General features: G+C 34.9%; 1 protein-coding gene across 2 annotated transcripts in view; it reads left to right on the forward strand.

Moving 5' to 3' along the window:
- WDR72 (WD repeat domain 72) overlaps positions 1–13,652 on the forward strand; it is a 129,757-nt gene that overhangs the window by 40,675 nt on the left and 75,430 nt on the right. For both annotated transcript variants that reach the window (XM_030016258.1, XM_030016259.1), the window contains exon 14: positions 6,616–6,821. In XM_030016258.1, the coding sequence (XP_029872118.1) occupies positions 6,616–6,821 (206 nt within the window). The remainder of the gene's footprint in view (positions 1–6,615; positions 6,822–13,652) is intronic.

The raw sequence follows: 13,652 nt of genomic DNA on the forward strand, positions 1-13,652 counted from the left end.
CTCTGTGAATGCAGCCAGAATATGGGCCCTAAAGTCTGCTTGGTTATACAAAAACCACTGTGCATACTCTTTCTGATTTTGGGACAAATAGGTCTCATTTGATGTTCCTAATAGTGATCTCAGTTATATTGTGCCTAATTTCATCATCCCTTGTGAAACTATAAAGAATAGCCCTTACAAAACTATGGCTCAACTATGGCTCCCTGTTGCATTACTAGGGAGAGTTAATTGAAGACTGTGAAAGGCTTGTATCTCCCCTGAAGGGAGCTTTTCGTATTTGGAAAAAGGCTCTAGTGATTTAGCTCTTCTGTTCTTAGGTCGTGGTCTGACCTTCAACATTAATAGTCAGGGCAGACACCACGTGGGTTGAGATCTTCTTGATTTCTCCCCCCCCCCCCTTCATGCTGAAGAGGCATCCTTAGAGAAAGGGAGGACTGCAGGGAGTGAGTTAACCCAGCTGTGCGCTATTGAACTGAGACAAGATAACTTCTTGAGCCTAGAGTACTGTAACATTAAACAATTAGCAAAATGTAGCATTAAACAATTCCTGGTTTAGACAATCTTTCTCTAAGAAAGCAGTTCTGTGAAGAAATTCAAGGTATGTTAAAGGTAACACATGATGCAAATGATAACATGCAGTAAGATGGAAGGTTGCCATTTTACTGTAGCTTCTCTGTGCATCTTATGCTGTCACTGAAATCCCTTTCTAAAAGATAAAGGATGAGGAAACATTGGTTAGCATATTTTGAAAATGTGAATGATTCAAAATAAGTCTTAAGCATGAATATATATGCTTTGTGGTATTTTAGTGGTTTAGGAACTTTGGGGTTTTTTGTTTTAATTTGTCAGCCTTAAGTTAAAACTTAACTAATGTTTTGCCTTCTTTATGGCATCTTATATTTTATATATGTAAGCCTCAGGTCAGTCTGTAGCCTGGACTTTTGAATATTTCATAGTTCTCTAAATTTGAGTCATTGTTCAGTAACTACTTTTTGATGTAAAATAATGAAAGGTAGTGGAGCTTGGAAAAGACTGTCTCAGGGAAAAAAAAGTGATGTCATCTTTTGCCTAATCTGCAGAAGCTAAGGTCACACTTTCATACTGAGAAGAGTCAGGTATCTTTATATTCATATGTGTACACACACATATGTACTTTTATGTACTTTATGTATACTAGATGGAACATGTATGGAATTTAGTTGTGTCTGTTTAAAAGGATATGTTTTTTACAATTGATAGTTGATCTTCATTCTTATTTTATGAGTAATAATGAAGTAAGATTATATATACTTTAAAAATAAAAAATAGTGGAAATGAGAACTGATTGACACGGTCAGTGTAGTCAGAAGAGTTTGTATCAGGGAGGGTTTTCGTTCCTGACGGTAAGGGGTGGATTCTCATCGTCATGCCATGTTTCAGATGGTAATAAAGAAATAGACAGATAGTGCTCACATCTTTTCCAAGTTCAGAGCTGGCCACTTCTGTTCAGCCCAGTTTGGCACATTTACTGTATCTCAACAGTTCCTGTTACAGGATTATTGTCCTTTGCTGTTTAGAATAGCTTAGATGGAGTCAGGGTGAGAACAGGGGAGTTTTAATATATTTTCTTTCAGGGACAACGTTTCGATGTCCTTTCTTTTGGGATTTCTGTTTGTGTCTCCAGCAGAAATCCTGAGGTGAGGACTGGCTGCATTGGAGAACTGCTTGTTTAACCTACATGTGTAAACCTGCATTTGTATGATATTCCAGTAGTTTTCTTTGTTCTTCATTGCTTTCTTTAGCTGAAAGATATTCTGACAATAGCTTGCTAATGCTATTCTGAAAATGTATATTCTGAAGAACGTCAGTAATGTACAGCAGTTGGACTACAAGACAAATCTTCCAAATGCAAAAATTATTGAGTGTCTGCCAAGACACTCTACATGCTCCTGACTACAGTGCTGTAGTTACAGGGCATCTCCATTGTTAATTTAGTTCTGTATGTAAAACATCCTTTTAAAGATTATTAGATTTTTTAATAGGCTAGGTTTTGTTTGATCTATCCTATTTCTCTTTGCTAGATTGCATTTACTTTTGTCTTGATAGTGGTTGGCAATGTGTATGCTTACCGAACAAACAATGTTTGTTCCATCTGTTTTGGACCATTTGGTGTTACAGTGGTAGCACTAGCAGTTAGGAGAAATTTTTCAAGCAAAATGCTTGACCACTGTCTTGGAGCAGGATGGTTGACTTGTAAAATTCAAGTGTTTTCTAGTGAGGAATATAACATTTCTGTTTGCCTGATTCTCCCAGGACAGAAGGAAGTGGGCGAGTTTCTTAGATGAAATAGGTATTTATGGAAAGGAAGATCTTGACAGAAAATAAAGCAACTAGTCTTTCAGAACAAGTATCATCTGTAATATAAGTTTTTTGTTTTGGCTACTAGTAAAGAAAAGGATTTTTTCTTGTCTATATGCTCTTTTTAAATAAAATCAATTCTGAAACCATTTTTCATTCACAGATCACTGTTATGCTGTAAGATTCAGCTGAGTTATTAGGTCACAGCAGCACTGCAATATTGAGGATTTTCAATACTTCAGTTGTGATAGCAAACAAAGTGCTGGAGCCTGATGATATGACAGGTCATGTGATGTCAGTGAATACCTCGTCTTGAGGCAGGATAATACGTGTGACCTCCCCAGTAAAAATGCATCATTCAGTACGAGCAGAACCCAGAGAACTGTGTGGACAGCGCTAACACCAAGAGACACAATTTGTAGTACTTGGTCCAGAAGAAGAATAAGATGTTGTAACAGTCTCTAGCCAGTCACATCTGGTGGTCCAAAGCTGCCCAGGAGAGTGAAATACTCCACTCTTGTCTGTTCCTGAGGCTTGGTTGCCATGGTCACAGCTTTAGAGAGATAAAGACTTTCTTTTCCTGTATTTTGTATGTACAGTAGGGGGTCATAGCAGTGGTGTTGCTGCTATGTAGAAACCCCTGTCTTTTGCCTTTCATCCATTGTTATTTTATGCTCCCCAATCAAAAGCTTTTGGGCTTATTTGTGTTTAAAATACTTCAGGTTTAAGAGTTGTCTTTATTTCTGTGCTCTTTCCTGTATTCCTGTGTACAGGCTGTGTCTTTTCTTACTCTTTTTATTTTCTTTTTAAAAATCAGAGAGAACATATTCCTAACAAATAAGTGTCTGGAACAATAAGCACCCTGCCCCAGTATTCTTTTCACTGTTAGCAGTGGTCAGAATTTCTTTATCACATATACAGGTTTCTCCATCTTCCCGCCCCCGTTTGTTTCTCATAAAGATGTATTCAGGAATCACAGAATACAGATCTCTATTTTGTCTCTGCCACCTACTCTGCAAATGAGTATTTTGCTGTTCAGAAGTGTCAAGTACACTGGATAACATTAACACTTTCATAATCACCCACCCCCTTCCATAATACTCATTTTCCTATGCACTTTGTGCCCTTTTGTTGCAGCTCCAGATGTACACACAAATCTGTACATATATACACACATATGAAGATCCACAATTAAGAAGTATATGCAAGCAAGCATGTTTTTTAAGAAAGGACCATCTTCTGGAAGGTGCTATTTATAAGGGATTTGAGATGGCTGTTATGAATGATATATAAATGATTTAAAGATGTAACTCTAAGTTTTCGAAATTGATTTTATGATATCATAGCCTTCTGTCAGTAAGAAACTAAGGTGGTTGTCTAAGGCATTGTTTTCTATTCAGTGTTCCTGTCTATAGATGTGCTTTAAGAAGTAAAAATAAGGAAAAATATATATTGTAACTCCTCCCTGTGAGAGGCTGAGTGATATTTCTTGCCGAATATGAACCCAGAAGGGATTTTTTTTTTGGTTAATTTTCTCTTCTCTAAACTCTGCATGCGAAATGGTATACTTGCTGTGGCATGATCCTGACACTGATACTTAGAAAAGAGTTTGGTAGGTAGCAGAAGTGTTCAATAACCCCAGAACCTGCTCAGTTGTTTCTCAGTTTGCATCCATAAGTCTGTAATATGTAGAAGCACATCTGCCAGCAGCTGAAAATAAGTTGTGTATGTGTAAAATATATAAAATATCAATTTGCTTTCATGTACATTGAGGCAGCCTGTTTATTCCATTCAGGTCATGGTCCTCAAAGGCAAAATGCTGCTGTCCACATCTTCTGTAACTTTTACCACTTCTTCTGGTCTGTTTCTTTTCCTTTCAACTAAACGTTTTTCCTTCAACCACAAGTTGAAAACTTGGCTCTGAAGTTATTGCCAGGGAAGAAGCTCTGATATATGGAAAAGAGCGCAAGTCTTAAACATGTTCTAATTTTTAATCTTGAGTGTATGTGCATACATAGGAGGATAAAAAGTCAGGCAACTCAGATCTTGATTTTTGTTGGAAACATGGTTTTATCCTCTTTTGCCACTCTAGTATGATAGCCTTAATTAAATGATTGTATTCTATTATATATCCACAAGATTATTCCACAGAATGGTCTGGCTTTGGGGGATGACTGGTGGTGAGGCACTCATAGATGCGTCTGGAGCTAACAAAACCTGTTTTGAAGTTCTGTCTAATGCTAAAGAGTATGTATAATCAGGTCTTTGAGATTTAGTACCATGCCCCCAGAATTGTTGGATTTATTAAAAATTTATTGTAATGTCTGCCTTAGATCCTTGCCCATGAAAATAACATGATACCCACTAATTTCACAGGGATATTATGATCTTTCTGAAGCACTTAAGTACTCTAATAGTGAATTGGGTGGACAAAAGTGATACAGAAAGCAAGGATAGATATCAATGTGTGTATATGCATAAACACTCCCTGCATAGTGCACTTGCTTCAGAAGGTAGTAGAGGAAGCTTAGTCCTTCACACTTAACAATATGGGAGAACAACTATTTTGTGATGTCTGTTCATCATTTGCTCTGAATGATGCAGAAAGTTCTGTGGGGAAACAGGACATGCTTATAGCTTGAAAGACTACATAGCATATATAAAGAGGCTAAAGTAATATTAGCTGAGTGACTATTATTTCCAAACTTCTTAACTTTGCAAACACTGTAATACCTTTAAGAATGTGTTTGCTCACATCTAGTATGAATTGTATAATCTTTCCTTGCAAGCATCTATTAATATAGATTTTGTGTTCCTGAAATACTGAAACGTTGCAATGTTGGGAGCTTTGTAGCCAGTATTGTTCTGAAGTATTTGTAGACAGTCTAACTGTAAAGATCTCTGGGCAACTTGCTTTCTTTCCAGTAATTACGCAGTTCTGTAATGATCCCTGACACTGGCTGCAAATCCTGGGGAGACATGATAAAAATGACATATTAAAAATAACTGGGCCTGATCCTTATTTTTTCAGTGCAGTATTATAGTGATCCGTGGTATTTAATTGATTTTGTAGGGGACAAAGATTCAGTTGCATTACTTTCTTCTGCTCTGAATTCAAAGTCTCTTGGCCATATAAGTAACAGATGATACTACTGTGAACAGAAATGGATAAGTTTCAGAGAAATAATTTCAGATAAAGAGATTTTATACACACATACATACACGCATGAACACTTATCATATGAGATCCTTCAATCCCAGTCCAATATTTTTAGCACGTGTTACTGATAGACCTTCAACGTTACACGTTTTTTCTCTGGTAGCAGTGAAAGGGAAAATTCATGTTGTATTACTTGAGGCTACAAAGAATTCAAACTTAAGGGAGAAAACATTTTGCATTATAGCAGATATTTAATAGTTTTAAAGTCCTTCACATGTCTTTTATCTCTATTTATAGGAAACATGCCATTTCAGCAATTTCTTATGAGCTTACTTCCTGTAGGAAATGCGGAGTATCTAATAGGAGATCATTTCAAATACATTTAAACTCAGTTTAGATATCTTTAATGTTAGTTATAAATTAAGCACTATTACTAAATAAAATTATTACTAAAATAACTGGGTGTAACAGTTAAAGGAATTGGATTGTCTAGAGCCACACCAGTCATGAAGTAGTCTCTGAAACACTGTATTCTGATTCCTGACTACTAAGCTACATGTAGTATATTCAGGTGTTCACAAAGTGTTAGATGTAAAGATGGTTTTTAGGAATGAAATGAAAAATTTGAGATTTCCCTTGCTATTTGTAACCTAGAACACTAGAGGACAGCACTAAAATATTACATAAATGTGTTGTTTACACTGTTAATGATAGAGATGCTCTGTGAGGGCTTTGTGAGAAGAAAACAAATGACTGTTTTGAACAGAGTTAGGGCGAGTGGTATTCTGAAATTTTTCCTTTTGAGAACTGCATCTGACTTCACATATTATACAAAATAGCTGAAGTTTCTTGTGGTCTGAATCTAAGGTATTTGCTGCAGTGATTTCTTTAGAAATTAAGCTTCATTTTTTTAACATAGCAATGCTGTAGAATACACCCTTATGTAAAATAACATTTTTAAGGTCCAGAAAATGGGGAATTAGTTGGCTCACCTGTAAATGTTTCATGATTTCTCTGCTCATGTGAAATGTATTATATTAATACTATGATACTTACGCTGAAATATGAAATAGCATAGTTCCTTGAAAAAAATTACAGCTTCTATTGTGTTTCTCTAGGCACACTGGAACGACGTGAAACAGGTGAAACAGCAAAAGCAATTCTTGCTTCCATTGAAGATTCAGAATACTTAGTGGCAGATGCTCTACTTCCTGTGTCTCAAGAGTCAAAAAGAAATAAAAATGCTGGATACAAACACTGCAGCTCTTATAAGCATGGCATGGTCTCTTACAATCTTACTCATACAGAAAAATCTTCAGATACGGTAAGAATGAAGAGTAGAGCGTTTCTCAAGAGCAATGATTTGTGATCCAAATTCCTTTACCCTTTCACCTTCACTGATGTGTAGCCCTGTATAAGTGGCATGGAGGCTTGGGTTTAAGTTTATAGAGGCTTGTTCTGACTGGCTCAGTTTTTATGCCTCCAACTCTGTTTCATAGAACAAATGGGGAAGATGGGGGGAGTGCCTTATGCAAGGTCACCAGTAGATCATCTTGGGAGAATTTTCTCAGATTCAGGACCCGTAGTTAGACCCTGTTGTGCCTCTGGCTTCTGACTGCCCCTATTAGCAGTACCTTCAGAACAATTGAACCCACCAGTTCAGATGTGTACATCTTGAGAAAAAGCCCATCGTGGTACAATGCTACTGGCCTTTCCGTTACTGCTTTTCTCTGAAACCACAGTTTCCCATTGTCATTCAATGCTAGTTTTTATTGGGTGTTTGTTTTCTGTTAACATCATCACAGAACAGACTGCAAGTGCCTTACATTTATATTAGTGTGATTAAATTTGGCACCTTATTGGTTAAGAAGAGGATGGCGATGTTCCTTGTGAGACTGGGCTGCAAATAGGTATGACGGTCTTCAGGAGAGATTTGGCCAGACACTGTACTTGGCTTTATCAAACAATTTTTTTACAGAAGTCGTTAAACAAAATAATTGTGACTGATGGAAATGATGTGCTCTTTCTTTTTGTTTTGAAAAAGTAATAGAAGGAAAAGCCATACTGAAACTAGCGTTAATGTGCTGTTAAAGCTGAGAAAATGAGTACAGAGATACCATATAATGAGAAGTAAGGTTGAAAATTCAATAGTTATTCTATTTGCTTGTGGCCTAGATATATTTATATTTTTATCAGTTATTTGTAGATATTTAAAAAGCCTGTATTTGCTAAATGTAAAACCAGTTATTAAAGCTGTCTCAAATTTAATACATTCTCAGATTCAATGAGGTAGGTATTACCTTATTCAGGTTGGAAGATAATGGTACATATATTTTTCTGAAAACCCTGTTTGTGTATCAGGAGTGAATATATTCACTGAGTTCTTGATATGAGTCTATCTTAAGAATAGAGCCTCAATGTTCTTTGTTCATGTTTACCACCTTTTAGTTAATGGGTTTTGGGAATTCCATTCTCTGCAATAAACAGAGGAAGTCACGTCTGCTATTCGTCAACCCTGAATGTAGATAAAAAATATTTTCCTACAAGTAGGGGAAGATGAAAAATGTTTTCCCTCAACTTACATGTGGAAACAGCCTTCAGAATGGTCTCTGGCCTTTTTTAGCTTTATTAATTATTGTAAATGAAATACTGGATATTCCAAAATTCTGTCTGATAAAGTACAGCTTAATCGAAGTCCTCATTCTTGAATTTTCTGGTCTTTTTCTTTATTCTACCTATAAATTGATATATAACTTTGAGTTTATAGTGATTATTGTTTAGCTCTTAATATTTATCTTTGACCTTTTACTAACCTTAGTCTGATTTCTAAAGTTCTTTTTGATCCCATTTTCTGAAAAGTCTCATTAGAGCATAATCCTGCTGAGCATGTTGTGGGGCAGATGGTGCACTAGTTGGCCATTGACACAGAATCTGATCTCACTGTTAGTTTATTAAAAGGAATAGTTTCTTCCTTTTTAAAAAGGAACAACAGAAAAAGTTGTAGTAGTTGTGTTTGGAGTGTAGTTTTGGTCATACCTATTAAATTGAAAATTGCATGGATTTAACAAAGTGGCTGGAAGAAAATGTGCTGCTCATGGAATATGGGAAAACATTTTTTGGTAAATTTTAAAGTGTGGAGTTTAACATGCTTAGGGAATTATGATCTTAAATTGGAAGTAATATCACAATAGGTGGCAGAAGTAGTAATAATTTATAGCACTCTGATCAGACATACATCTCGGCTGCTCTGATTTCTCAATAAAATATTCCATTTCCTTGTTTAAATATTGTTCATTAATTATCTTGTCCCAATGAAAACTTTTTATTGAGAGAATATTATTGATGTTTCTTAGACTTCCCTATGACTGTCAAAATATCTTTTTTTTTTTAATTTCACCTTCTTTTTGTCATTATAATCCTGTTATTTTAGTCTAATTTCCTAACAAATGAAGTTCTGTACTTGGGAAACCACTTTTCATTCATCAAAAATTTGTCATCCATTACAGCCAGTGCTTCTTGCCACTTCTATCCCCATTAGAGCAGGTCCTGTAGATTGGTATGGGAGATGCTGGAGGCTAAATGTGTAGGGTGTAGCTGAACTTGGGAAGAATATAACAATGGAGGTCCCATTAATGCTATTCCAGAAGCCCAATGTGGGCTACACAAAAGGAGTGTGGAGCTCTGTGGCTTTTTTTTAACACTGTTTTGTTATTGCTGAAATGAAAGTTTGTTATGAAGTCCACTGTTTTTTCTCAGTTCTTATGCAGGAAACTTTTTTTTTAGGTTTTTCAAAAAGTGCTGTATTGACTCTTTTGGGTCGTTGTATTTTAACATCCTGAAATAGTCCCTTGAAATCCAGATCCCATGAAATTAGTGAGAGTTCTGTGGATATCAGTGTTCAACATTCCATACCATATTAATAAGCACATAATGACCACATAGATGAAACTATCATGGAACTCTCAGATTATCAAAAGGTTTTATTATGTGCGTATATGATGAGTATTTCATTATCAATTTGCTTCTTTGGTAAATTGTGTATTAGAAATTTAACAACACACTAAACTGTTAATAACATTTCTATTTAAAAAAAAAAAAAAAAAAACAACCAAACAGTGCAGTCAATTTTAGCCTCTTTTTTTAAGAATTCAATTTCAGAAGATTTATGTAACAGAAAAAATGAGGGGTGGCTATTCTGTCCTGTTCGTATTACACTTGTGAGTGATCCTTATTTTGTACAATGAGATGATCTACATGAAGATCGCAAGTAAGATTCAGCATTTTTTCTTAATATTTATTATTATATTGTTTTATTTTTAATATTATATTTAAGACAAAATAATGTTTGCAAAGCGATGGTTTCTCTTTATCCTAAGAGAGAAGAAAAATATCCTCACATAGCAGTCTAGCTTCAAAGGCTTTCTTTCAAAACATTTGTCATCATGTAAATCACAGATACAAGAGCAGAGTGCTTTGATTTCATGGTGTTTTGACCATTTTAATTCTTTTATTGTGCTGCACGTGCCAGTGGGAGTACCAATAACAGATGAGTGTGACAATTGTAGTTAACAAAGATCCATATTAATGTTGTCAAATCCCCTTGATATATTTAAACAGATTTTAATTATTTTCAATGTCAAAAGACCCAAAATATATAGCTTAATAGTTCTTCAAGAAAGCTTTACTTAATATGTGAATGTAAAACCTCTCATAAAAATGAAACTTTTATATTGGCCTTAGTCATTGACATAGGGTATTCATCAAGTCAGCAATTTGTGTGGCAAAGTGCCATTTGAATAGTGTATTGTTAGAATACTTATGGTCCACTTGACAAGGGCTCTTGCTGTAAATAGTGCAATTTGACTCCAGCTGTTAAAGAGTGGCTTTGACAGCAGCCAAATAGAATGGAGATGCTTTACTGCACCGCAGAAAAATCAATATTGGGTTCTTGTTCATAGTAACCTGTTTTTTCTTTTTTTGCACATTTGTACAAGAGTATCTAGAGTTCATTTGTAGAAGTTTAAATATGATTCTAAAAGTGGGTCTCTTATTTTCAGATTAATGTTGGTGATGAATGATGCTTGTGTTTAGTGGAAAAAAAAAGACAGTACTTTGTGGATATACATAAACAATGTGGTAATGCAGCATTGCTTCAACTCTCAGCTTATATGGATGGATATTAGGATGTGGGTGCATAAGTTATGTAACTAATGACAAAAAATGGTCTTTCCTTCCTCTCTGTTATTTTTTTCCTTTTTGTAGTGCTACTGTAGTATCCCTGTCAATTTTCTAAGCAGAGGGGTTTTTAAAGCAGATTTCTTTGTTGTTCTCCCTGTAACAACCCCCACAGATGTTGACAATCTGTAGTGCTATTGTAGATTTTCCTGAAGCATAGTCTTGCTGGTGCTGAACAGTTTTCTAGCAGTATTCAGTGACACAAGGTTGCTATGATACCTGGCCAGTAGCAATACGTATTGAATCACTGGTCTTAATTACAATAGACTACACACTAGATTGTGTGCTCATGGTGTTTATATGGAACTAGCTCTCATTATACCCTTAAGTCATAGTTATATTTGAAAATTGGAGCTGTGTGAAAAGCTGGTTTAAAAAAAAAATGAAAATGCGTCAGTGTATCATATGAAGATTTCATTGATGCACATAAAAAGCTGGATATGTCTGGGAATTGTTTTCCTGATGTTCAAGAAACCTTTGTTTCCTTGCTTTTCAGCTTAAATAATTTGGATATAAATCTGTGTTTATCGTGCACTGGTATTTCTAGTGATTTCAAGAATGTAATCAGAGCTTCTTCTGGGTAAAAATGTTGGAGGAAGAGCAGCTTCTAAAATTTGTGCAATAATTGCTAAACTTGGACTGCTGAATTGTACTATGGAAGAGCTAGACCAGAGAAGGGAAATTTTTGCTGTGTGTATAAGACAAGATGAAGGTGAGGGAGAAAAAATGTATTATTTGCATATGAACTTTTATAGGAATGATAGGTGTATTTATTGCTTGATATAGTCACTCGACAATTTCTTAAAATACTGGGTTTTAAGCATTAATGTATGGTACAGAAAGTAGAGTCAAAACATCTAAATAAGGGTTTACACAAGATCTGTAAAGGTTCATTTTGATTTATGCAGCTATTAGAAATAATAGACTAGAGTAGTTAAATACCAGCTACTATAATACTTGTAAATGCATTTTAAACACACTAAACTGACATACCTAGTATTAGTTGTTCTAAAGAACTTATTATTCACTTATGTAATAGCATACGTATTCTGCTCTAAACAAAATATGTAAAGGCAAGATGCTTCTGAAGCAGAGGTATTTTCTTAGTAGAAAAGCCAAAGTTTGTATTTTTATAGTTGCTTAAAACAGGAAACGAGTGTACAAAAATTATAAATAATAAAAGAATTATCTACTTTGTTATGTTGCTGCACAGTTTATGTAAAAGACAAATGAAGACTGTAGGACAATAGCAGTTATTTGTTTTAGTATAGTAAAGGATGCAATTTGAAAATAAAATTATTATTGGAAGCCTGGAAAATCACTACTAGTTAAATCTTACTGATGGAAAAATTGATAGAAAATGGAAATAAGTTACAAGTACAAATATCAAATAATACTCATCAAATACGAAATCAGGAGTGGTACCATAAACAATGGTGTGTTAGACATGGATTCTGTTTATTTCTTTCCTTTTGTAATATTTAGAGTAGTATTATAAGGAATTACAGATAGTGATCTGTATGAATCTTGATTTGTATGAAGTGGATTATTAAGAACAAAGCAAAACAAAGTAGAACATTTCTCCTTAAAGTTGGTAACCTTTATGTTGTTGCTGACAGTATTTCTATTTTTTTTTACTGGGACTGGTGTTTAGAAGCTATATTTGGTAGTGTATTAATTAAGTGTAATAGGAAAATGAGTGAAGAAACAAAGTTGTATACATATATATTTCTTGTAACTCAGATGCAAAGCATTTCAGTACTAAGTTTCCTGTGAAATTTCAGAATTAAGTATTTTATCAAGGGATCAAGGTAGCAACGTAACTACAGTGAAGTAATAACTTTAGGGTTATGAGATTAAATTGGTACCAGTTAAAAGGCATCCTGATCCTGAGAGCCATTGATAGTTTGGACCACATGTCAGCTTTGCTGGAAGTTACTGCAGTTTTCTGAATTGTTCCACCAAGTCAAGAATTTGTTGATTTTGGTGTTTTCTCCATTGATTGCCTCAAAGCAAAATGAAAGCAAAAAGCTGCCGTTGTGATACTGTAGCTCATTTTATTCTTGCAGATATGGATAGCAAGTAACACAGGCTGACAGAAATTTGAGAATAAGCCCTAACTATTTATTTCAAAGCTTCAGACACTGTTTCTATATAGTTCTATAAACTTTTTTTCCTCTGTTATTATACTGAAGGCGACTGACTTAAAATTTTTGTTTTCCCTGCCTAGACAACTAATTGGACCCTGTGCTAAAGCTAAGGAAGATGCTACAGTGTCCTACTAGAAATAAAGCTAAGGTCAATATCCATAGTCCTTGTAAAGTATTTCAGATTGAAGGACTATTTATTGAAGCTAACCTAGCTGTGGCTGTCTTCCTCTTCTTCGTCTTCTCCCACACCTCAAGTGTCATGCTGCAATTACCTTCTCTGTCCCTTGGAAACTGTAGCAAAGTTTTGTTTTTTAGGGAGGTATCTTTATGGATAGAGTAAGACAGTTTCTATCTTACTGAAGTGCTGTTCATGATATGTTATTCTCCATTTATGATTGTTTCTTTTAGTTCTGGGTGTGGAGTGATACTCAGTTTGAATTTTCCTACCTTACATTTTACCTTTACTACTTTCTAGTCCCCAAGATGTGATTTTTTTTCTGTAGGTCAGCCTAATTGATTTTCCTTGTTAAGTGCTGTACCTAATTCTAATAATTCTAAAATAAATTACATCATCTTTGTTATAACCTTTATAATTTCATGTTGTCCAGGGATGTTCTTGAGAATTCTTTACCATTCATGTGACAGGAGGATAGTGGAATCTTTACACTTGTGATAATCATCTTTTCTATTTTAAACATTAAGTTCCTGGCTTCTTGTAGTTTAATTAGTTTTATTTTAGTGAAGAAAAGTATTAACAGGAATTCAGATCA

This window comes from Aquila chrysaetos, chromosome 5 (genome assembly GCF_900496995.4).
Source record: "Aquila chrysaetos chrysaetos chromosome 5, bAquChr1.4, whole genome shotgun sequence".
NCBI lineage: Eukaryota > Metazoa > Chordata > Aves > Accipitriformes > Accipitridae > Aquila > Aquila chrysaetos.